At 42.6% G+C, this 22,084-nt stretch overlaps 1 protein-coding gene across 1 annotated transcript; it reads left to right on the top strand.

Moving 5' to 3' along the window:
- Window positions 1-52: 52 nt before the first annotated feature.
- LOC116971417 lies at window positions 53-22,016 on the top strand. The gene is made up of 9 exons (XM_033018580.1): window positions 53-116; window positions 1,296-1,517; window positions 8,870-8,946; window positions 9,862-9,944; window positions 11,917-12,034; window positions 12,241-12,377; window positions 15,334-15,485; window positions 17,874-17,991; window positions 21,045-22,016. Exons 2-9 carry the CDS (start codon window positions 1,300-1,302, stop codon window positions 21,285-21,287), a joined length of 1,146 nt encoding a protein of 381 aa, XP_032874471.1. The 5' UTR covers window positions 53-116; window positions 1,296-1,299; the 3' UTR covers window positions 21,288-22,016.
- Window positions 22,017-22,084: the final 68 nt, after the last annotated feature.

The following is a 22,084-nucleotide window of genomic DNA, read 5'->3' as shown; positions in this document are numbered from 1 at the left end:
TCAATCAGCAGGCCGCGCCTCTCTCCGGGGGTGATTGACAGCAGCGCGAGGCGGGACGGTTGAAATTTGAAACGGGAGAGTTGTGTGGAGGCCAAATAACGTGCCGGACATAGACGGTGAGTGTGAACGGTCGGAGTGGTGGTGGGGACACGAGTTGTGGAGTCCAACGGTGTGTGTGTGTGGGGGGGCCCGGTAAACGTCTCAATGAGATGAACGGTGTGTGAACGGCTGCAACGGTCGTGACCGAACGGGGACGGACCGGAGAACGGTCGGTGTGTGGAGGCCAACTATCGCGTCTAACACCAGGCAAGACGACAGCGGCCGGACAGGACGGTGTGTGAAGGGGCATCAACGCTTGGACTGGACACTGGACGGTATGTGGAGAGGTAACGGTCAGTGAGGTGACCGACTGTCGACCGGGCAATATGACTGTTTCCTGCTGATATTTATTACTGCCACTTAATAACTCAATTATCAAGAAAGCTCATCAGCGCCTCTACTTCCTGAGAAGATTACGGAGAGTCGGATTGTCAAGGAGGACTCTCTCTCTCTCTGTCTGAAGAAGGGTTTCGGCCCGAAACGTTGCCTATTTCCTTCGCTCCATAGCACCCGCTGAGTTTCTCCAGCATTTTTGTGCACCTTCGATCTTCCAGCATCTGCAGTTCCTTCTTGAACACTCTCTCTAACTTCTACAGGTGCACAGTCGAGAGCATGCTGACCGGTTGCATCGTGGCTTGGTTCGGCAATTTGAGCGTCCTGGAGAGGAAAAGACTACAAAAAGTAGTAAACACTGCCCAGTCCATCATCGGCTCTGACCTTCCTTCCATCGAGGGGATTTATCGCAGTCGCTGCCTCAAAAAGGCTGGCAGTATCATCAAAGACCCACACCATCCTGGCCACACACTCATCTCCCTGCTACCTTCAGGTAGAAGGTACAGGAGCCTGAAGGCTGCAACAACCAGGTTCAGGAATAGCTACTTCCCCACAGCCATCAGGCTATTAAACCTGGCTCGGACAAAACTCTGATTATTAATAACCACTTTCTGTTATTTGCACTTTACCAGTTTATTTATTCATGTGTGTATATATTTATATCATGGTATATGGACACATTTATCTGTTTTGTAGTAAATGCCTACTATTTTCTGTGTGCTTAAGCAAAGCAAGAATTTCATTGTCCTATACAGGGACACATGACAATAAACTCACTTGAACTTGAACTAATAGTGACCACATAGCGCATAAGTTAAGTACTTTAGTAATTTTTGTCTTCAACTATGATTTTATTTTTCTAGATTTATGGCTCCAACTCTTAGACCAAGCGGATTACGGGAAGGAGATGGCACTCCGTGCCGTGGATATACGAACCTCAATACAGGAATACAAATAAATTCGCAGCCACTCTTTGCAAACAGAAGGAAAAACATGGGAACTCCGAATGAAAAGGGGAAAATCTTTCATACTCCACGTCATCGATTGGTAACACCCTTAATTTCAAACACACTTGATCATCTAATGTAAGTACCATAGCTAAATATAGAAAAAGTCCTCTATTTCAAAATAATTCCCCTATTGATTGCTCATTCTTTTTTCATGTCAACCATTTAATATTTCCCTAGGCTATTTATAAAATCACTTGGTTTTCAACTTAACTAGTGTTCATGTCAAAGGACCAGACTTAGGCCGTTTGGCCCATCGATTCTACTCTGCCATTCAGTCATGACTGATCTATCTTACCCTCTCAACCCCATTCTCCTGCTTTCTCCCTGTATCCTTTGGCATCCTTATTAATCAATAATTGGTCAATCTCCGCTTTAAATATGCCTTGGCCTCCACGGCATTCTGCGGCAATTAATTCCACAGATACACCACCCACCCTCTGATTAAAGAAATTCCTCCTCATCTTCTTTCTAAAGGTACATCCTTTTATTCTGATGATGTAGCCTCTGGTCCTTGACTCTCCCAATAGTGGAAACATCCTCTCCACATCTATCCACGCTTTTCACTGCTTGGTAAGTTTCAATGAAATCCCCCCCTTTCATATTGAGTTTTGTGAAACATTTTTTCGAAAATCCATACTCCACAAAGATTTTGGGGATTACATTGAGGTGTCTAATCCTCAAAGTTGGTGATTGCTCAAGCAAGACCTTCTTCCGGATCCATGCTAACTATTGTTAAGAGTGGGTTATTTTTAACAAATTTAATACAATATTTCATATAGGAAAGGTGTGGGCTCCTATATATCGGCGAGACCAAGCGCAGGCTCGGTGATAGTTTCACTGAACACCTCCGCTCAGTATGCCTAGGCCTATGCGATCTCCCGGTTGCTAAACACTTTTACTTCCCATCCCATTCCCACACTGATCTTTCAGTCTTGGGTCTCCTCCACTGTCTGAGTGAGACCCAACTCAAATTGGAGGAACAGCATCTCATATTTTGCTTGGGCTGCTTACAACCCAGCGGTATGAATATTGATTTCTCTAACTTCAAGTAACCCTTGTGTCGCATGACCCAGTCATACTCACGAACATGGTACAACAGTATTGAAAAACACATATAGAAACATAGAAATTAGGTGCAGGAGTAGGCCATTCGGCCCTTCGAGCCTGCACCGCCATTCAATATGATCATGGCTGATCATCCAACTCAGTATCCCGTACCTGCCTTCTCTCCATACCCTCTGATCCCCTTAGCCACAAGGGCCACATCTAACTCCCTCTTAAATATAGCCAATGAACTGGCCTCGACTACCCTCTGTGGCAGGGAGTTCCAGAGATTCACCACTCTCTGTGTGAAAAAAGTTCTTCTCATCTCGGTTTTAAAGGATTTCCCCCTTATCCTTAAGCTGTGACCCCTTGTCCTGGACTTCCCCAACATCGGGAGCAATCTTCCTGCATCTAGCCTGTCCAACCCCTTAAGAATTTTGTAAGTTTCTATAAGATCCCCTCTCAATCTCCTAAATTCTAGAGAGTATAAACCAAGTCAATCCAGTCTTTCTTCATAAGACAGTCCTGACATCCCAGGAATCAGTCTGGTGAACCTTCTCTGCACTCCCTCTATGGCAATAATGTCCTTCCTCAGATTTGGAGACCAAAACTGTACGCAATACTCCAGGTGTGGTCTCACCAAGACCCTGTACAACTGCAGTAGAACCTCCCTGCTCCTATACTCAAATCCTTTTGCTATGAAAGCTAACATACCATTCGCTTTCTTCACTGCCTGCTGCACCTGCATGCCCACTTTCAATGACTGGTGTACCATGACACCCAGGTCTCGCTGCATCTCCCCTTTTCCTAGTCGGCCACCATTTAGATAATAGTCTGCTTTCCTGTTTTTGCCACCAAAATGGATAACCTCACATTTATCCACATTATACTGCATCTGCCAAACATTTGCCCACTCACCCAGCCTATCCAAGTCACCTTGCAGTCTCCTAGCATCCTCCTCACAGCTAACACTGCCCCCCAGCTTAGTGTCATCCGCAAACTTGGAGATATTGCCTTCAATTCCCTCATCCAGATCATTAATATATATTGTAAATAGCTGGGGTCCCAGCACTGAGCCTTGCGGTACCCCACTAGTCACTGCCTGCCATTGTGAAAAGGACCCGTTTACTCCTACTTTTTGCTTCCTGTTTGCCAGCCAGTTCTCTATCCACATCAATACTGAACCCCCAATGCCGTGTGCTTTAAGTTTGTAAACTAATCTCTTATGTGGGACCTTGTCGAAAGCCTTCTGGAAGTCCAGATACACCACATCCACTGGTTCTCCCCTATCCACGCTACTAGTTACATCCTCGAAAAATTCTATAAGATTCGTCAGACATGATTTACCTTTTGTAAATCCATGCTGACTTTGTCCAATGATTTCACCACTTTCCAAATGTGCTGCTATCCCATCTTTAATAACTGACTCTAGCAGTTTCCCCACTACCGATGTTAGACTAACTGGTCTGTAATTCCCCGTTTTCTCTCTCCCTCCCTTCTTAAAAAGTGGGGTTACGTTTGCTACCCGCCAATCCTCAGGAACTACTCCAGAATCTAAAGAGTTTTGAAAGATTATTACTAATGCATCCACTATTTCTGGAGCTACTTCCTTAAGTACTCTGGGATGCAGCCTATCTGGCCCTGGGGATTTATCGGCCTTTAATCCATTCAATTTACCCAACACCACTTCCCGGCTAACCTGGATTTCACTCAATTCCTCCAACTCCTTTGACCCGCGGTCCCCTGCTATTTCCGGCAGATTATTTATGTCTTCCTTAGTGAAGACAGAACCAAAGTAGTTATTCAATTGGTCCGCCATATCCTTGTTCCCCATGATCAACTCACCCGTTTCTGACTGCAAGGGACCTACATTTGTTTTAACTAATCTCTTTCTTTTCACATATCTATAAAAACTTTTGCAGTCAGTTTTTATGTTCCCTGCCAGTTTTCTTTCATAATCTATTTTTCCTTTCCTAATTAAGCCCTTTGTCCTCCTCTGCTGGTCTCTGAATTTCTCCCAGTCCTCCGGTATGCTGCTTTTTCTGGCTAATTTGTACGCATCATCCTTCGCTTTGATACTATCCCTGATTTCCCTTGTTATCCACGGATGCACTACCTTCCCTGATTTATTCTTTTGCCAAACTGGGATGAACAATTTTTGTAGTTCATCCATGCAGTCTTTAAATGTCTTCCATTGCATATCCACCGTCAACCCTTTTAGAAATAATTGCCAGTCAATCTTGGCCAATTCACGTCTCATACCCTCAAAGTTACCTTTCTTTAAGTTCAGGACCATTGTTTCCGAATTAACAATGTCACTCTCCATCCTAATGAAGAACTCAACCATATTATGGTCACTCTTGCCCAAGGGGGCACGTACAACAAGACTGCTAACTAACCCTTCCTCATTACTCAATACCCAGTCTAAAATAGCCTGCTCTCTCGTTGGTTCCTCTACATGTTGATTTAGATAACTATCCCGCATACATTCCAAAAAATCCTCTTCCTCAGCACCCCTGCCAATTTGATTCACCCAATCTATATGTAGATTGAAGTCACCCATTATAACGGTTTTGCCTTTGTCGCACGCATTTCTAATTTCCTGTTTGATACCATCTCCAACTTCACTACTACTGTTAGGTGGCCTGTACACAACACCCACCAGCGTTTTCTGCCCCTTAGTGTTTCGCAGCTCTACCCATACCGATTCCACATCCTGCAAACTAATGTCCTTCCTTTCCATTGCGTTAATCTCCTCTCTAATCAGCAACGCTACCCCACCTCCTTTTCCTTTCTCTCTATCCCTCCTGAATATTGAATATCCCTGGATGTTCAGCTCCCAGCCTTGGTCACCCTGGAGCCATGTCTCCGTGATCCCAACTATATCATAGTCATTAATAGCTATCTGCACATTCAACTCATCCACCTTATTACGAATGCTCCTTGCATTGAGACACAAAGCCTTCAGGCTTGTTTTTACAACACTCTTACCCCTTATACAATTTTGTTGAAAAGTGGCCCTTTTTGATTTTTGCCCTGGATTTTCCGGCCTGCCACTTTTACTTTTCACCTTGCTACCTATTGCTTCTACCCTCATTTTACACCCCTCTGTCTTTACGCTCACACATTTAAGAAACCCTTTCCCTTTAACTCCATCCTCCACTAGCCCATTCGACACCCCACCCCCCTTATTCAGTTTAAAACCACACGTGTAGCAGTGGCAAACCTGCCTGCCAGAATGCTGGTCCCACACCTGTTAAGATGCAATCCGTCCCTTTTGTACAGTTCCCCCTTACCCCAAAACAGATCCCAGTGATCTAAGAATCTAAATCCCTGCCCCGTGCACCAGTTCCTCAGCCACACGTTCAGGTCCCGTATCTCCCTGTTCCTGCTCTCGCCAGCACGAGGAACTGGAAGCAAACCGGAGATAACAACCCTGGAGGTCCTGCTTTTCAGCATTTTTTCCGAGCTCTCTAAAGTCACGCTGCAGAATATTCATCCCCTTCTTTCCGACATCGTTTGTGCCGACATGCACTACCACTTCCGGATGTTCACCTTCGCCCTTGAGGATTTTCTGCACTCTGTCCGTGACATCCTGGATCCTGGCACCAGGAAGGCAGCACACCATCCTCGCATCCCGTCTGTTGCCGCAGAAACCCCTGTCCGTACCTCTCACAATGGAGTCTCCCACTACAATGGCGTTGCCTGCCTTAGGCCTTTTTGGTTTTGGCTCAACAGCCCTATTCGCATCACAAGCCAGTCCGCCGCCCAGTGTAAACACCTCTTCTGTCCCGACAGCTTCTAAGTGGGTGAACCTGTTCACAAGAGGTACAACCCCCGGGGACGTTGGCATTCCATGCTTCCCTCCCGTTCTCACTGTCTCCCACCTTCTCTCTTCCAGTACCTTAGGTGTAACAATCGTACTGTAGGACTTGTCGAGGAACGACTCCGTTTCTCGGACGAACCGGAGGTCATCCACTTGCTTCTCCAGTTCCCCAACACGGCCCTTCAGGAGCTCTACCTGGATGCACTTTTCGCATTTGTAGCAGCCAGAGGCACTAGCGGTGTCCTTGACCTCCCACATACTGCAAGCATCACACTGAATCAGCTTGCCTGACATCTCCTTCTTTCGTCTCTCCCTCTGCAGTGTTTTGCGTAGTCTCCTCTCCTCAGCCTCCTCTCTGAAGACTCTCGAGCCAAAGACTCACACTTTTCTCACAGGGCACTTCACTCACTGCCGCTCCCAAAGAGCAGTCTTACTTAAATTGACTGATAAATTGCCTGATTTACCAATTTACAAACCAAATTCCTCAGTTTTCAACTGTTTTCACTTCTCTCCTCCCACTTGGGTTAGAGCCAATCAGTCGTATCTCTTGCTAATCTCCTCCTGCTGTTGCTCCCAAAGCTACAGCAGTTCTGAGTCAAGTCTGCCTGTCCTTGACCTGTACTTAAACTGTTTTCACTTCTCTCCTCCCACTTGGGCTAGAGCCAATCAGTCGTATCTCTTGCTAATCTCCTCCTGCTGCTGCTGCTGCTCCCAAAGCTATAGCAGTTCTGAGTCAAGTCTGCCTGTCCTTGACCTGTACTTAAACTGTTTTCACTTCTCTCCTCCCACTTGGGCTAGAGCCAATCAGTCGTATCTCTTGCTAATCTCCTCCTGCTGCTGCTGCTGTTGTTGTTGCTCCCAAAGCTACAGCAGTTCTGAGTCAAGTCTGCCTGTCCTTGACCTGTACTTAAACTGTTTTCACTTCTCTCCTCCCACTTGGGCTAGAGCCAATCAGTCGTATCTCTTGCTAATCTGCCGCTGCTGCTGCCGCTGCTGCTGCCGCTGCTGCTGCCGCTGCTGCTGCCGCTGCTGCTGCCGCTGCTGCTGCCGCTGCTGCTGCCGCTGCTGCTGCCGCTGCTGCTGCTCCTCCCCCTCCCAAAGCTACAGCAGTTCTACAGCATATAATGCACTACTTCTGCTGTGGAGCAGCATGGACTGCCAGCACAAGTTGGGTTGCGATAATATGAACAGTGTAGTAGGCGGAGCGTCTAATAATAAAGTATTACATTGGTTAGTAAGTGAAGTAACGAATCTAAGTCTGAAGAAGGGTTTCGGCCCGAAACGTTGCCTATTTCCTTTGCTCCAAAGATGCTGCCTCACCCGCTGAGTTTCTCCAGCATTTTTGTCTACCTTTGTTTTTCCAGCATCTGTAGTTCCTTCTTAACCAATCTACACCTTGCTTGCTTTCTTTCATTCTCTTTCTCTTTCTCTCTCTCTCTCTCTCTTCGGGAGAGAGAGGGAGGGAGAGAGAGAGGGAGAGAGAGAGAGAGGGAGAGAGAGAGGGAAAGAGAGAGAGGGAGAGAGATAGGGAGAGAGAGAGGGAGAGAGAGAGGGAGAGAGAGAGGGAGAGAGAGAGGCTAGAGAGAGGGAGAGAGAGATGGAGAGCGAGGGAGGAGAGAGAGAGTGGAGAGAGAATGGAGATCGCGATATTTCATCTCTAAGAGTGGTTTCTAGCTCTATTGATCATCGAGCTATTTCGCTCTGATCTCTTTCTCTTTCTCTCTTTCTCTTTCTCTCTTTCTCTTTCTCTCTCTCTTTCTTTCTCTCTTTCTCTCTTTCTCTCTTTCTCTCTCTCTCTTTCTCTCTCTTCTTCCCCCCCCCCCCCTACCCTAGTTGTCCGACTAGTTTCACTGTCCTGATAAATTGTACTGATTATATGCCTCCTGGTCACCATCCCCAGGGCTAACAATGAATAAAATTGCTACATTTCCTTATCTGCTTTGATCTATTGTTTTTGCAGGTAGACACAAAATGCTGGAGTAACTCAGCAGGGACAGGCAGCATCTCTGGAGAGAAGGAATGCGTGACGTTTCGGATCGAGACCCTTCTTCAGGCTGATTCAGGTGTCATTTTTGCACCTTGCATCGCCATATTTCTAGACTCCTCCCCCCCCCCCCCATCGCTCTGTGTCTGAAGAACGGTCTTGAGCTGAAACATCACCCGTTCCTTTTCTCCAGGGATGCTGCCTGTCCCGCTAAGTTATTCCAGCATTTTGTGTCTATCTATAATAGAATATTTTGTTCGAAACATATTTACCTGAGGATTGTAATTCAGTTGAGGTGATATGTGGACTTCCAGAAAATGTTTGATAAGATGCCGCATAACTAGCTTATCCGCAGAGTCGAAGCATATGAAATAAAAGCGACGTGGATAGAGTGGATATGTCGTTGGCTAGTTAACAGGAAAATGATTGTCATGTTCAATGGTTGTGTTTTGTTTTGGAGGGTGGAAAAAGGCATTCCCCTGATGTTGGTGTAAGAACCATTATTTTTCCTGTCCTGATCTACATTAATGGGAGACACAATGAGCATTAAATTTTATTTTGTATATTGTGCAGCTCCAGTGTTGAAAACAGCCACAAGAAGTCAGAAAAAGCAGTCAGCCCAAACCTTGCAATGCTTAGAATGACACCAGGTGAGTTGGTAGTTTGACAAAATGCGAGTCTTAAGTGAAATGCCATAAAAGTGGGATATTTAAACCCTTGGGTCTCAATCTCAAACCCTGCATAAAAGCTCTGGCATTTTTGCTTACTGGTTTAGCATGTTAGAAATTTACAGTTTGAGGTTTAGAATGTAACATTCAGTGTTGTTTTTTGTAACAACACCAGAAAAGCTACCAAATTGTTGTGGAAAGACATCTTGTTTACAAACACGACTCGGGGGGAAAAGAAAATCTGCCATTCTTGCCCTGTTGGACTATGTAATTCTGGTTGATTTTTAAATGGCATCTGAAGTGGCTTACCAAAATACCAAATTGTACCTAGTATCTTTAAATCAGAGAATAAAACTGGATAAACTATGTTTAATGCTACAACTGATTCTAGCACTGATTCCATTATTTCTCTAATTGCTAAGAAAGCATCTAAATATTAAGTGAGGTACCAGTGCAGTAGTAGGAGTAGAGAGCTCCTACTACTGCCTTGGCCATCTGTTTCTGGCTCTGTTTTGTTCTGGCCCTCTACCTCCTGTATCCCCACTCTACTTCCGAAACGTCACCTCCAGAGATGCTGCCTGACATGCTTTCTTATTTCTCCATATTTTAAATTAAAGTGCAGCTGTAGAAATTGGTAAATGGGACATCTACCAATGGAATGTGGACCAATCAACAAGCAGAAATCATAACTGCTCACTTCTTGCAGGAAAACTAGTCGGAGTTTTTGCTTATTAATTTAAAAAGTACTAAAATGTATTTGGTTATCTAACATACTATTTGCACTAGTTGCACGAATCGCATTCTTAAAACTACCCAACCGTTAACAAAAAATTAATAAATGTTTCTAGAATTGTGACTTGTGAAGTAAAAATGAAGGCTCTTAATTTTATGAATCAGGTCTTCAGCAGAAACAAAAGATTTTACAAGAAAAACATCTAAAAGCAAAATCTGCAGTGGACAAGTTTCCTATAGGCGGTGGAGTAAGTATTTATTTTGCAATAATTATAGATTTGCTATTTGCAAATTCCCTGTGAATGTATTGGTAACATCCAAAAGGGGATCTCGGATTCTCATGCATTCACACTAGCTCGGAACAAGAGTAGGCCCCTTGCGTCTGCACTGACATTTAATATCATTGCTGATCAGATTCAAACCTCGGCTCTGCATTCCCATCTACCTGCACATGAGTAGTTCTAAAATGAATCAAATATATTTGTGCTCTTAGTAAGAGATCCAAACATTAACATAAACTGAAGGTCTTGTATATTTGTTAAAATGTTCAACATTTATGTCCTCAAATTCACTGTAGGACATCCATTATTCACTGATAACCATGTATTATTAAAATAGTGCAATGTAGAGCCTTTTTAGTTTGAGGAAATATGAACTTGCAAAGTTATCCATATTTACTAATGTACTTTAAAAAATATACTTTTAAAATGTGTGCATAATAAAGGGCAGCCTTTAAACCACCATGTAACTTCGGGTCTGCTGTTTTACTGAGTTGATAGATTTTGTAATAGAGAAGCCAGAATTCTCTCCTCAGCATCCAGTTCTGGTGGTCTTCAGAATCTGTGAACAGTCTGAGCTGTGGACAGTTTGTAACTCATGGGATGGGAGTGATATGTTGTAAATGAGGCTTTTTATGAAAGGAGCTTCCTTTATGGAGTTTTTGAGACCTTCAGTCCTCTCGCAATGTGGGCGCTGATGTTTTGGGGCTAGGTTGATAGAGGTGATAGAGAAAATTAGGTAGTGGCAGTTATCTGTACAGATGCTGTCGATACCTTTTACAGCCCCTTGCTTGGATAAGTGCTTACACTGGGGTTGTTTCCATAATGTTTTGTGCTAATCCCTTTAACAGAATAGGTTGTTCATTATGATCGGGCTGTGGCTCCAAGCATTTGCCAAGGGAAGGGGTCTGTTGGAGTTGGCCTTCCCTACTCCTTCCTTGCTGACCATGCCATTCCAGAGGGTTGGGTCCCTTCATGCCCTCTCATTGAAAACAGACAGGTGAATCAGTTTTGGATGTAGACCAGAATCTTTCTGATGTTGAAGTTCAACCTGACCTCGACTGCTTTTACAAAATAAATTCTCAAGTATGGAACAAAAGGTCTGAATTTAATTTGTGAAACCTTGAGATGCAAATATAGCATCCTGGTGTTGATGCTAAGATATTATAATGAAGAGTAGAATAATGTTTGTATGTTAGGCCTAGATAGACACAATGCTGGAGTAACTTGGTGTGTCAGGCAGCATCTCTGGAGAAAAGGAATAGGTGGCTCTCTGGAGATGCTGCCTGACCCGCTGAGTTACTTCAGCATTTTGTTTCTATCTTCGGTATAAACTAGCATTACCAGTTCGTTCCTATACAGTTTATTCGCCCTGCTATTCTTAGTCTGGAGAGAAGAAATGTAAAGGAAGGATCTGCAGATGCTTGTTTACACCGAAGATAGACACAAATTGCTGGAGTAAGTCAACAGGACAGGCAGCATCTCTGGATAGAAGGAATGCGTGAAGTTTCGGGTTGAGACCCTTCTTCAGACTGAGGGTCAGGAGACGGAGACACAGATGAGGAAGTGTACGGTGTGAACGCGAGACATCAAAGGGGATGAGCATTGAGGAAAATGTAGAATAGATCATTGTTAGCTACGAGAAGGTGACAATGAAGCATACAGAGATATAATTTAACCAAGGGGACAGTCAAACTGGTCGGAGAACTAGGAATGTGGAGAGATGGGGAAAGCAAGGGTTACTTGAATTTAGAGAAGTCAATATTCATACTGCTGGGGGGTCTGCCCAAGTTAAATGAGGTAAAAGTAGATCCATTCTAAGCAGAGAAGTTCTTCATGTTGATTAGCAGAAAAATATTTAAAGAATAACTGATTTTTTTTTTTTTAAAGTAAAGCTTGTTACTATCATTAGCATTTAATAATTCATTTTCTTTATTTACAGATTAGTTTATGGCCAGAAATGGACAATATGAGACTTACTAAAGGCGAAGTGATTAGTCTAGCTATAACATCTTTGATGCTAAGTGTTGCTGTTTTCATCATGTTTGAATATCTGCATGGTACGTTTCATTTTGTCACTAAATTAATATTTAAATTATTCCTTCCTCTCCAGTGTTTACTCTCATCATATTTGAATATCTGATCCTAGTAGAATCCACCTACTGCATGGTTCTTCCTGCTTTGAGTAATTTTCTTGTATATTAATTTTAATGGAACATATTATGTCATCATGACCCCATGTTAATGATTGAACATGTGTTTGCAGGCCCATTACTTTTACGTTTAAATCTCTATAGCGGAAAAGTGAGAGCATTCCACAGAGACCATTCAATTTCGAGCCGCTCAGAGCCAGCCCTCAATCAATCACTCATAAGGTGGCACAAAGATTTCTGGAATTTATTGGTGAGTAATGCAGAAATGGAAAGTTTGGGGTCTTTTTTATTTTTTATTTTTATCCTTACCAACATATATAAAGTGGGCAATCCAACTTTTGTGTGGCCTCTGAATTAGCTAGTATACACAGGTCTCTTGATTCTGAGTCAGAAAGTTATTTTTATAAAGCTGATGCCAAATATATGCAAAGACATTAAACAAAGAACCCATATGCTCTCCCAAATCAATATAAAGGATCCAATAGAATCTTTGTTCTTGGATTTAAAAAAAAAAAGAAATGGGTGTGGAAATTGGTCATTCAGCTTTTTAAGCCCGCTCCAACATTCAATATGATTATGGCAGATCACCCAAATTCAGTAACTTTCTCCCTGTGTCCCTTGATTCCTCTAGTCCTAAGAACAATATTCAACTCCCTGAATATGGTTAATAATTTGGTTTCAACGGCTTACTCTGGTGGAGAATTCCAAGGGCTCACTGCCCTACAATAGAGGCCATTTCTCCAAATTCTTAAATGGCTAACCCCATTATCATTAGACTACAGGGTGTGACCAGCAATAAGGCCAGCATTTATTGCCCATTCCTAACGTCAGTTTAGTTTAGAGGTACAGCGTGGAAACGGGCCCATCAGCAAGTTTGTGCCGACCAGCAATCCCCGTACATCCTTTTTCCTTTCTTCTCCCCGCCTCCCCCCGCCCCCTATCAGTCTGAAGAAGGGTTTCGACCCGAAACGTTGCCTATCTCCTTCGCTCCATAGATGCTGCTGCACCCGCTGAGTTTCTCCAGCATTTTTGTGTATCCCCGTACATTAGCACTATCCTACACACCAGGGACCACTTATAATTTTAACGAAGCCAACTAACCTACAAATCTGCATGTCTTTGGAGTGTGGTAAGAAACCGGAGCACCCGGTGGAAACCCACGCAGGCACATAGAGAATGTACAAACTCCATACAGACAGCAGCCGTAGTCGGGTTCGAACCTGGGCCTCCGGCACTGTAAGAGAGCAGCTCTACCGCTGCGCCACTGCGCTGCCCCACTGGCACTGTTCTAGTAAAGTCAATTCCTTACATGAAAGTTGTGCTGCGTAGGTGGTTGGCAGAATTCTGCATATCACAACATGCTGGGAATTGACGTGGGATGTGTACTATTTAAAATTCTGAGCATGATTCATGTAACTTTATACAATGTTCTCCTGCCCTGTGTTGTCAGTAACTAATTATCACAACCAATTGGCCATGCCATAGAATTTGATATTGTCTTCTCAAAGGATTATTATAAATTAGCTCACCATTATAAATGTGCCTATTCCTGACTACATAAGAAACCTACATTTGACCTCATCAGTCTTTTTCCTCATATAGATATAGAAGCTTTCACAGTCAGTTTTCATGTTCCCCGCAAGCTTGCTTTCTTGCTCCGTTCTCACTTTAATTAATCCCTTGGTTCTCTTTTGCTGAATTCTTTTTTTTTTTTTTGCATTTTCAGGCCAATTTATGTTTCAACCTGGATATAATAATATCCCTACTTTCCCTTTTTAATCATGGATACCCAATCTAGTATAGCCCATTATGCAGTAGATTCCTCGTAGTATTGTCAAGAGAGCTATCCTGCATGCACTCCAGAAATTCTCCCTGCAAGCATTGTTACTCATTTAGTTAGCCCAAATTATTTGAAGATTAAAGTCACCTCATGATTACCGTAGTATTCTTATTGCATATACCTCTAATTCCCTGTGTCATGCCATCCTCCGGTATCACCGTCACTGTTGGTAGGTTCCACTACTGTTTTTAACACCAAAAGCAGTATCAATATAGCACAAACTTATATCCCACCACTTGCACCATTCGTCAAGCTGTGGATTTATCCCATTTATCCTTCCTATGGAAAGACATTCTTGCCATAGAGGGAGTGCAGAGAAGGTTCACCAGACTGATTCCTGGGATGTCAGGACTTTCATTTGAAGAAAGACTGGATAGACTCGGCTTGTACTTTCTAGAATTTAGAAGATTGAGGGGGGATCTTATAGAAACGTTAACAATTCTTAAGGGGTTGAACAGGCTAGATGCAGGAAGATTGTTCCCGATGGTGGGGAAGTCCAGAACAAGGTGTCACAGTTTAAGGATAAGGGGGAAGTCTTTTAGGACCGAGATGAGAAAATCATTTTTTACACAGAGAGTGGTGAATCTGTGAAATCTCTGCCACAGAAGGTAGTTGAGGCCGGTTCATTGGCTATATTTAAGAGGGAGTTAGATGTGGCCCTTGTGGCTAAAGGGATCAGGGGGTATGGAGAGAAGGCAGGTACAGGATACTGAGTTGGATGATCAGCCATGATCATATTGAATGGCGGTGAAAGGCCGAATGGCCTACTCCTGCACCTATTTTCTATGTTTCTATTTCTTCTTTGACTGGCACATGACACTGGAAATATCCTGTCATAACTGAGGTTCTGCTGCTTAATTTGCTTCCTAACTCCATATCTGGCTTATAGGACCTCATCCTCTTTATTTACCCATATCATCAGACTATTTTAGGGAGATAGACAAGGTAAATGTTGAAAGGTAACCGGAGCACCCAGGGAAGACCCTCAGGGTCACGGGGAGAATGTACAAACTCCTTACAGATAAGCACCCATAGTCAGGATCGATCCCGGGTCCCTGGCACTGTAAAGTAGTAACTTTACCGCTACGCCACCGTGCGCCCTACGGAATAATTTTACTTGCTATACTTTTCAAAATATTCTGCTTTTCACTTTTCTCCATGGGTCTATTCTAACTGCTACTTTCTCATCCACTCATTTATTTTCTTCCAAAACCCTTTCTCTTCCTTATGGTTTGTATTCCTTCTGCAAGCATGGAAACCATACAATTTAGACCTCAACCAAAATATATTTAGAGATTGTAAATAGCTGGGGCCCAGGCATTCAACTGTCTTATCCTGTCTTATTTTGTAATTTATTGAACTACAGGATAAGATTCAATGGCAATTTGAAGCGCCCTTTCGTGTGACCTTCATTCTATATGTTCTGCTGTATGTTGCTGGGATAATGATACTGCTTTACTACCTCGCAGATAACATGATTCAGAAAAGCAGGCTCACTCCAAAGAGAACAAAGAAATGGTAAGTTGCCCATTCTTTAAACCTTCTGTCTCCAAAACGGAGAGCCATGGTCATAGAACCAAGCAAACGCACAGGTCAGAGACGGTGACTTGGCTTCTTATGCTTGTAATGAGTGTGCTTGAGCAATCTAAATGAAATTAAGCTCTGCACGGTGACGCAGCAATTGAGTTGCCGCCTTACCCGGGTTCGATCCCGACTACGGGTGCTGTTTGTACGTTCTCCCCGTAACCGCGTGGGTTTTCTGCAGGATCTTCGGTTTCCTCCCACACTTCAAAGACTTACAGGTTTGTAAGTTAATTGGCTTGGTGTATGTGTAAATTGTCCCCAGTGTGTGTAGGATAGTGTTAATGTGCGGGGATTGCTGGTTGACGCGAACTCGGCGAACCGAGGGGCCTGGTTCCGCCCTGTATCTCTAAACTAAATAAGGGCATGCCCATTTAAGATTGAATTAGGGACGAATTTTTTTTAAATATTGTATTATTATTATTATTATTACTTATTTTTAAATCTGGTGCATACAAACTAGGTATCTTCATTGCTGTTCACAACACATAGTCTAATTTGAATGTCCGGTAATGTGGTGTTTTGACACCTTTAAACTTATTACCAAACGAACATTTGCTGCAGTTATGTCCTTTGGCCATCTCTTGTCAGTTAGTGCAATGTTTAACCTGTCAGATGGGTATAGTCAGTTTTAACAGCTATTATTATAAAAAGCCTTTAGAAATGTCCTTGCAACCTGTATATTTTGTTGTGGATAAATTATGTGGGAAGCGAGAGTGTTTCTGTGCCAATAGCAATAACGACCCATGCTATGGCCATGTCATGATAATTTTCGGTCCTTCACAGAAAACATGGCGCGATTGCCTCAATCTGTAGTGTGCATGGTTAAGCATATATGTTACCATGGTCCAGGATTTATTGACACAGGTTGATCATACACTGAATAATCCAACCATATTTTTGTTTGGAAGTGGAAAGAAATAATAGAAATTGCATTAATTGCAATGTGTAAAAAGAGTTGAGATACTGTATTATAATTTTGCTGCATGTCATTGTGGTATATATCATGTGTTGATTGATGAATATGTTTAGTTTGTGACTTTTTTTGAAGCAGAAATAATATGCGAATGCTTCATTGACCATCATTCCGACTGGCAACTATGCACTTCGTCCGAGCACATTATTGCACGTGTCATGCAAGCCGTCTTAAATGACCACCTAAACTGTCATTTGGCAACCTTAAAAGCTGCCTAGGTTGCCCAGCTGGCAACAGGGAAAAAAAGTTGAGAGCCCTGGACATGGATATGACAGGTTTAGAGGGGTATGGGCCAACTGCAGGCAGGTGAGACTAGTGCAGATGGTACATGTTAATTGGTGTGGGAATGTTGGGCTGAAGGGCCTGTCTCTACGCTGTATAACCCTATGACTCTATCTCCTCAAATATTTTATCCATGACTCATTGAAACCAATCAGTTGCATCATAACGTGGCAATGGAAAATGAAACAGTGCAGCACAGTTGGCCCACAGTGTCTATGCTGACCTCCTTGTAATTCTCCATGGTGTAGTAAAGGTTTATGCAACGTTCCTAGATTTAACATAATTCAATTAAAGTGTGCTTTGAAGATCCATATTAATTATTGTCGTCCAGTGCTAATTGAAGTTTTCCAAGCAGTTGCCAATACCAGGGACAGGTTGTTTACTGATTTTGCAGTAAGATATTTGGATTTCTCAATTACTTTTATTAAATAAAACACGATGGATCTATTTTTTCCATGCAACACGATCTGAAAGATTTCACTGTCTTGTGGTAATTGCACACTTTTCTTGAGGATCCTTTATACCAACACTAGATGTCACCAACATACTTAGCACAGGAAATAATTAACAAAGAAAATCTTGCATTTATGTAGTGTTTTCAGAACTTTCGAATATCCTGTAGCACTTTGTAGCCAATGATTGATTATTGTACAAAATACAGGCTGCGATAAAGCTTGGAGAGGCATTTCGGAAGAACTCCCGATGGCTACTTGATTGGTCTAATATGATGTCCACTAATATATAATTCTGGGATGCCATGTGCATGGGCTGTGGTAGAATTTAGCCCATACAGAGTGCAACATGCCACCTTGCCACTTTTAAGTGTCATGTAGAAGAGAGGAGAACTTCTTCAAAGTAGGACTTAAGATGGGGCCCCAACCCAAATGTTCCCTGTGCATAAAATAGCCACAAAATGCTGGAGTAAGTCAGCGGGTCAGGCAGCATCTTTGGAACAAAGAAATAGGTGACGTTTTGGGTCCTAATCCTCCTTCTGCCCAAGTGTTACAATTTAAAAAGCTATGTTGACAAAATCATTATTGTTGGTGATTTTTAATTCTCTTAAATAGGTTGGTTCTGCTGGTTGTTGCTGCATCATGGACCTTGCTTATGATGAAGCTGCTGATTGCTGCTCACAATCTTGAACATGCAATTGAAGGAGCGGTGTACAGATTAATAGAAGAACTGGTAGGGGACATAATTTATTATTTCATCAACTTTAACATATGCATAACATAGGAGACTAGCAGGAAGTTCGTAAGTCCTTGGAGCAGAATTAGGCCATTCGGCCCATCAAGTCTACTATTCCAATCAATCATGGCTGATCTATTTTTCCTTCTCAACTCCATTCTCCTGCCTTCTTCCCTCAACCCTTACTAATCAAGAATCTGTCAATCTCTGCCTTAAAAAAAATACCCAATGGCCTCCACAGATATCGGTGCCAATGAATTGCACAGATTCACCTCCCTCAGTCTAAAGAAATTCCTCCTCAACTCCTTCATAAAGGAACATCCTTGTATTCTGAGGCTGTGCCCTCGACCTAGACTCGCCCACTAATGGAAACACCCTCTCCACATCCACTCTATCCAGGACTGTCACTATTTGGTGAATGTCAAGGAGGTGACCCCTCATCTCTAAACTATAGTGAGTACAGGCCCAGTGCAGTCAAACATTAATCATATGTTAACCCAATCATTCCTGGGATCATTGTTGTAAGCCTCCTCTGGATCCTCTCCAATGCCAACCTTCCTCACATATGGGCTCAATACTGCTCATATCTGTATTTTATATATATTTTTATGTATATTCATATATGAAGTATTTTACTTTTTGAATGTCAAATGCAGGAGCATAAAATCTAGAGCTAAAGAAATCCCTGTAAAACTACTTGTGTAATTATTACATCGGCGTCAACATGGCCTGTTGATCCCCGAGTGATTTATAGGTTTCTGAGAAGAAAAGGGAGCCAAACTGTTAAAAACTCCTGACCTGTTTGTCATCTACATCAATGATTTGGAAGATTAGCAAGTTTGCTGATGATACAATTGGGCAGTTTTGCAGATAGTGAAGATGGTTGCGAACGATTGCAACAAGATCTGGATCGATTGGCCAGGTGGGCTGAGGAATGGTTGACAGAATTTAATACGTAGAAGTTAGAGTTGTTGCATTTTGGGATGTCTAACAGGGCAGGAACTACACAATATATGGCAGGCCTCTGGGCAGAGGGATCTAGGAGTGCAGGTGCATGGTTCTGTGAAGGCCGAGTCGCAGGTAGATAAGTTGGTCAAAAAGCCTTTTGGCACATTGGCCTTCATTAGTCAGAGTATGGAGTATAGAAGTTGGGAGGTCATGTTGCAGTTGTATAAGACGTTGGTGAGACTGCATTTAGAATATTGTGTTCAGTTCTTGCACCATGTTATAGGAAAGATATTGTCACGCTTGAAAGGGTTCAGGGAAGATTTATGTTGCCAGGACTAGAGGGTGTGAACTATAGCTACTCCTTGGAGTGCATGAGGATGAGGGGTGATCTTATAGTGTATAAAATCATGAGAGGAATAGATCAGGTAGATGCACAGTCTCTTACCCAGAGTAGGGGATTGAGTACATAGGTTCAAGATGAAAGGGAAAATATTTAGAGGGATAACATTGTCATTGGTGGGTGTATGGGGGGGGGGGGGGGGGAAGCTGCCTGATGAGGATAGGACAGGTTTGGAGGGATTTGGCCCAAGCGCAGGCAGGTGGGACGAGTGTAGCTGGGACATGTTGGCCGGCCTGGGCAAGTTGGGCCAAAGGGCCTGTTTTCCACTCTATGACTCTACATCCCAGTGGACATTAATCAATTATTTTTTTTAGAAATCAAATTAATCTTCAATTATTCACTTATAGGAGTTTTTACATTGAAGGAATTACAGATGTGATTTCTCTAATGCAAACAGGCATAATGTGCAATCAGCATACATGGCAATTATACTGACTCTTTTAAATCCAGTATATTGTGAGAAAGCCATTTCACTTTTTAGAAAATGCTGTACATATGGTTAATAAATGAGCTGTCAGATGAAGCAAGATGAATGTTGATGCTGTGTGCTTGGGACAGCTGATGATGAGAATGAATAATACTTTCTTCCAGTAAATAACCTGCCATTCAGAGTAAGGTACAGTCACGTAAAGGCCCACACAATGTGTAAAAATAGCGCTGATTCAACTCTGCAAAAGAACTATGTTCAGAATAGCACAGTTACATTAAAATTAATTAAAAGTTCAGGGTTGCGTGTTAACACCCAATCTCTTGGTCTTGTGGTGCAGGGAATTGTCTAGGAAAGGGGAAGTAACAATATCAAATTAATTATGTTGCATATTCTCACTTTAATTCTAATTTTGTTCTCTTGCATTGTAACTTCAATAGAATAAAATTAACTTATCAAAGATCAATATTGCAGCAGAGGTGTAAAATCATTTTGAATATATCTGAAATCTATTCCTGTTGAGTATGATTTAGACTTGATACAGCGCGAAAATAGGCCCTTAGGCCCACCGAGTCTCCACCGACCAGCGATCTCCATACACCAACACTGTCCTACACACATTAGGGACAATTTACAATTTTACCAAAACCAATTAACCTACAATCCTGTACGTCATTGGAGTGTGGGTGGAAACCGGAGTACCCGGAGAAAACCCACGCGGTCACGGAGAGAGCGTACAAACTCCGTACAGGCAGCACTCTGGCGGGGTACTCGCTAGAATTTAGAAGATTGAGGGGGGATCTTATAGAAACTTACAAAATTCTTAAGTGGTTGGACAGGCTAGATGCAGGAAGATTGTTCCCGATGTTGGGGAAGTCCAGAACAAGGGGTCCCAGTTTAAGGATAAGGGGGGAAGTCTTTTAGGACCGAGATGAGAAAAACATTTTTCACACAGAGTGGTGACTATGTGGAATTCTCTGCCACAGAAGGTAGTTGAGGCCAGTTCATTGGCTATATTTAAGAGGGAGTTAGATGTGGCCCTTGTGGCTAAAGGGATCAGGAGGTATGGAGAGAAGGCAGGTACAGGATACTGAGTTGGATGATCAGCCATGATCATATTGAATGGTGGTGCAGACTCGAAGGGCCGCATAGCCTACTCCTGAACCTATTTTCTATGTCTCTGGCGCTGTAAGGAAGCAGCTCTTCCACTTCGCCACTGTGCCGCCAAAATGTTGTCCCCTGGTGAAACCTAATCACCCTGTTGCATGATTCCAGGCGGACCTTGCAGTATCGGGGCATGATCTTCGCTGCTACCATGACGTTGTTATCTATTGGCGATTCCGATGCCTTCCTCCAACAAAAAGGGGGATTCTGAAAATATTTGGGTTAATAAAAGTCTACGATGCCTCATTTTACTTTCAGTATTACAGCCTGCCAGTGATTACAGCATTGTGCACACCAGTTGTTAAATTATTACTCGCATTGAAGGCGGTCTACACCGGCCCATGTGTCAACTAAATGGACAATTGCAATTATAATTTTCTTCCATATCAGATCGTGGGAACAATGCCACATTACTTTTTAAAAGTGTGTATGCCTATTCGAATGTTCAATTTTTTACTTAAATGACATGGAACATTTTAGTTTGCAAACTAGAACAATATTGATGTTAAACCTTAACTGAATCTAGAACACATTCTTGTGATCTTATTGTCTGCTCTGTATAACTAATTTATTTGAGAAAATCTTTCTTGGGATTAATGTTTTGATGCATTTTATCACTGCTGCTGTGTGAAATGTCAAAACTATTATTTTAAAATTATCTTAACTTTTGAATGATTTTTATAATTAAGTGGGTTTAATTATGCTGGGATCTTGCATAAGATCGCAAACAGTATTCAATTGTATTGTGGCAGCTCTGTACCTCAATTCCCTGTAAAATAGTGAAACGCATTGAGCCTAATAATGTTGCTATTAAACGATGTGCTGGAATGAATTTAAACTTAATGAAATTACTGCTGCTCCTACAGTCACGAGTCCAGAGCTGTTCTCTTTGATGCCCAGTCAGGTCCCTTAATGCTCAGATATGTGTAAACCGCTCAAAGCTCTGGTTCTATGTATATTGCAGAGCAATAGGAGGCATTCTTGTTGCAAACACATCTTCCCCCATTGCTATAACCAAACAAAAGCTTTTGGCTGTATCTCGGTACATGTGACAATAATAAACCTAAATCAATATCAACCAAAGGCAAGTGTGGATGCTGGAAATCTGGTATAACACGTTTTCTGGGAAGCATTGGTTCCTAGGAGAAATT

This window comes from Amblyraja radiata, chromosome 3, assembly GCF_010909765.2.
Source record: "Amblyraja radiata isolate CabotCenter1 chromosome 3, sAmbRad1.1.pri, whole genome shotgun sequence".
Lineage (NCBI taxonomy): Eukaryota > Metazoa > Chordata > Chondrichthyes > Rajiformes > Rajidae > Amblyraja > Amblyraja radiata.
The sequence above is the reverse complement of the archived record's forward strand: the minus strand, read 5'-3'. Positions and strand labels throughout refer to the sequence as shown.

Excerpts from the sequence above, each read along its gene's own strand:
- LOC116971417 (XM_033018580.1), top strand. The coding sequence starts at position 1,300 with ATGGCTCCAACTCTTAGACCAAGCGGATTACGGGAAGGAGATGGCACT. Across the intron at positions 1,518-8,869 it reads AACACACTTGATCATCTAAT|CTCCAGTGTTGAAAACAGCC; the intron begins GTAAGTACCATA and ends TATATTGTGCAG. Across the intron at positions 15,486-17,873 it reads CCAAAGAGAACAAAGAAATG|GTTGGTTCTGCTGGTTGTTG; the intron begins GTAAGTTGCCCA and ends TCTCTTAAATAG.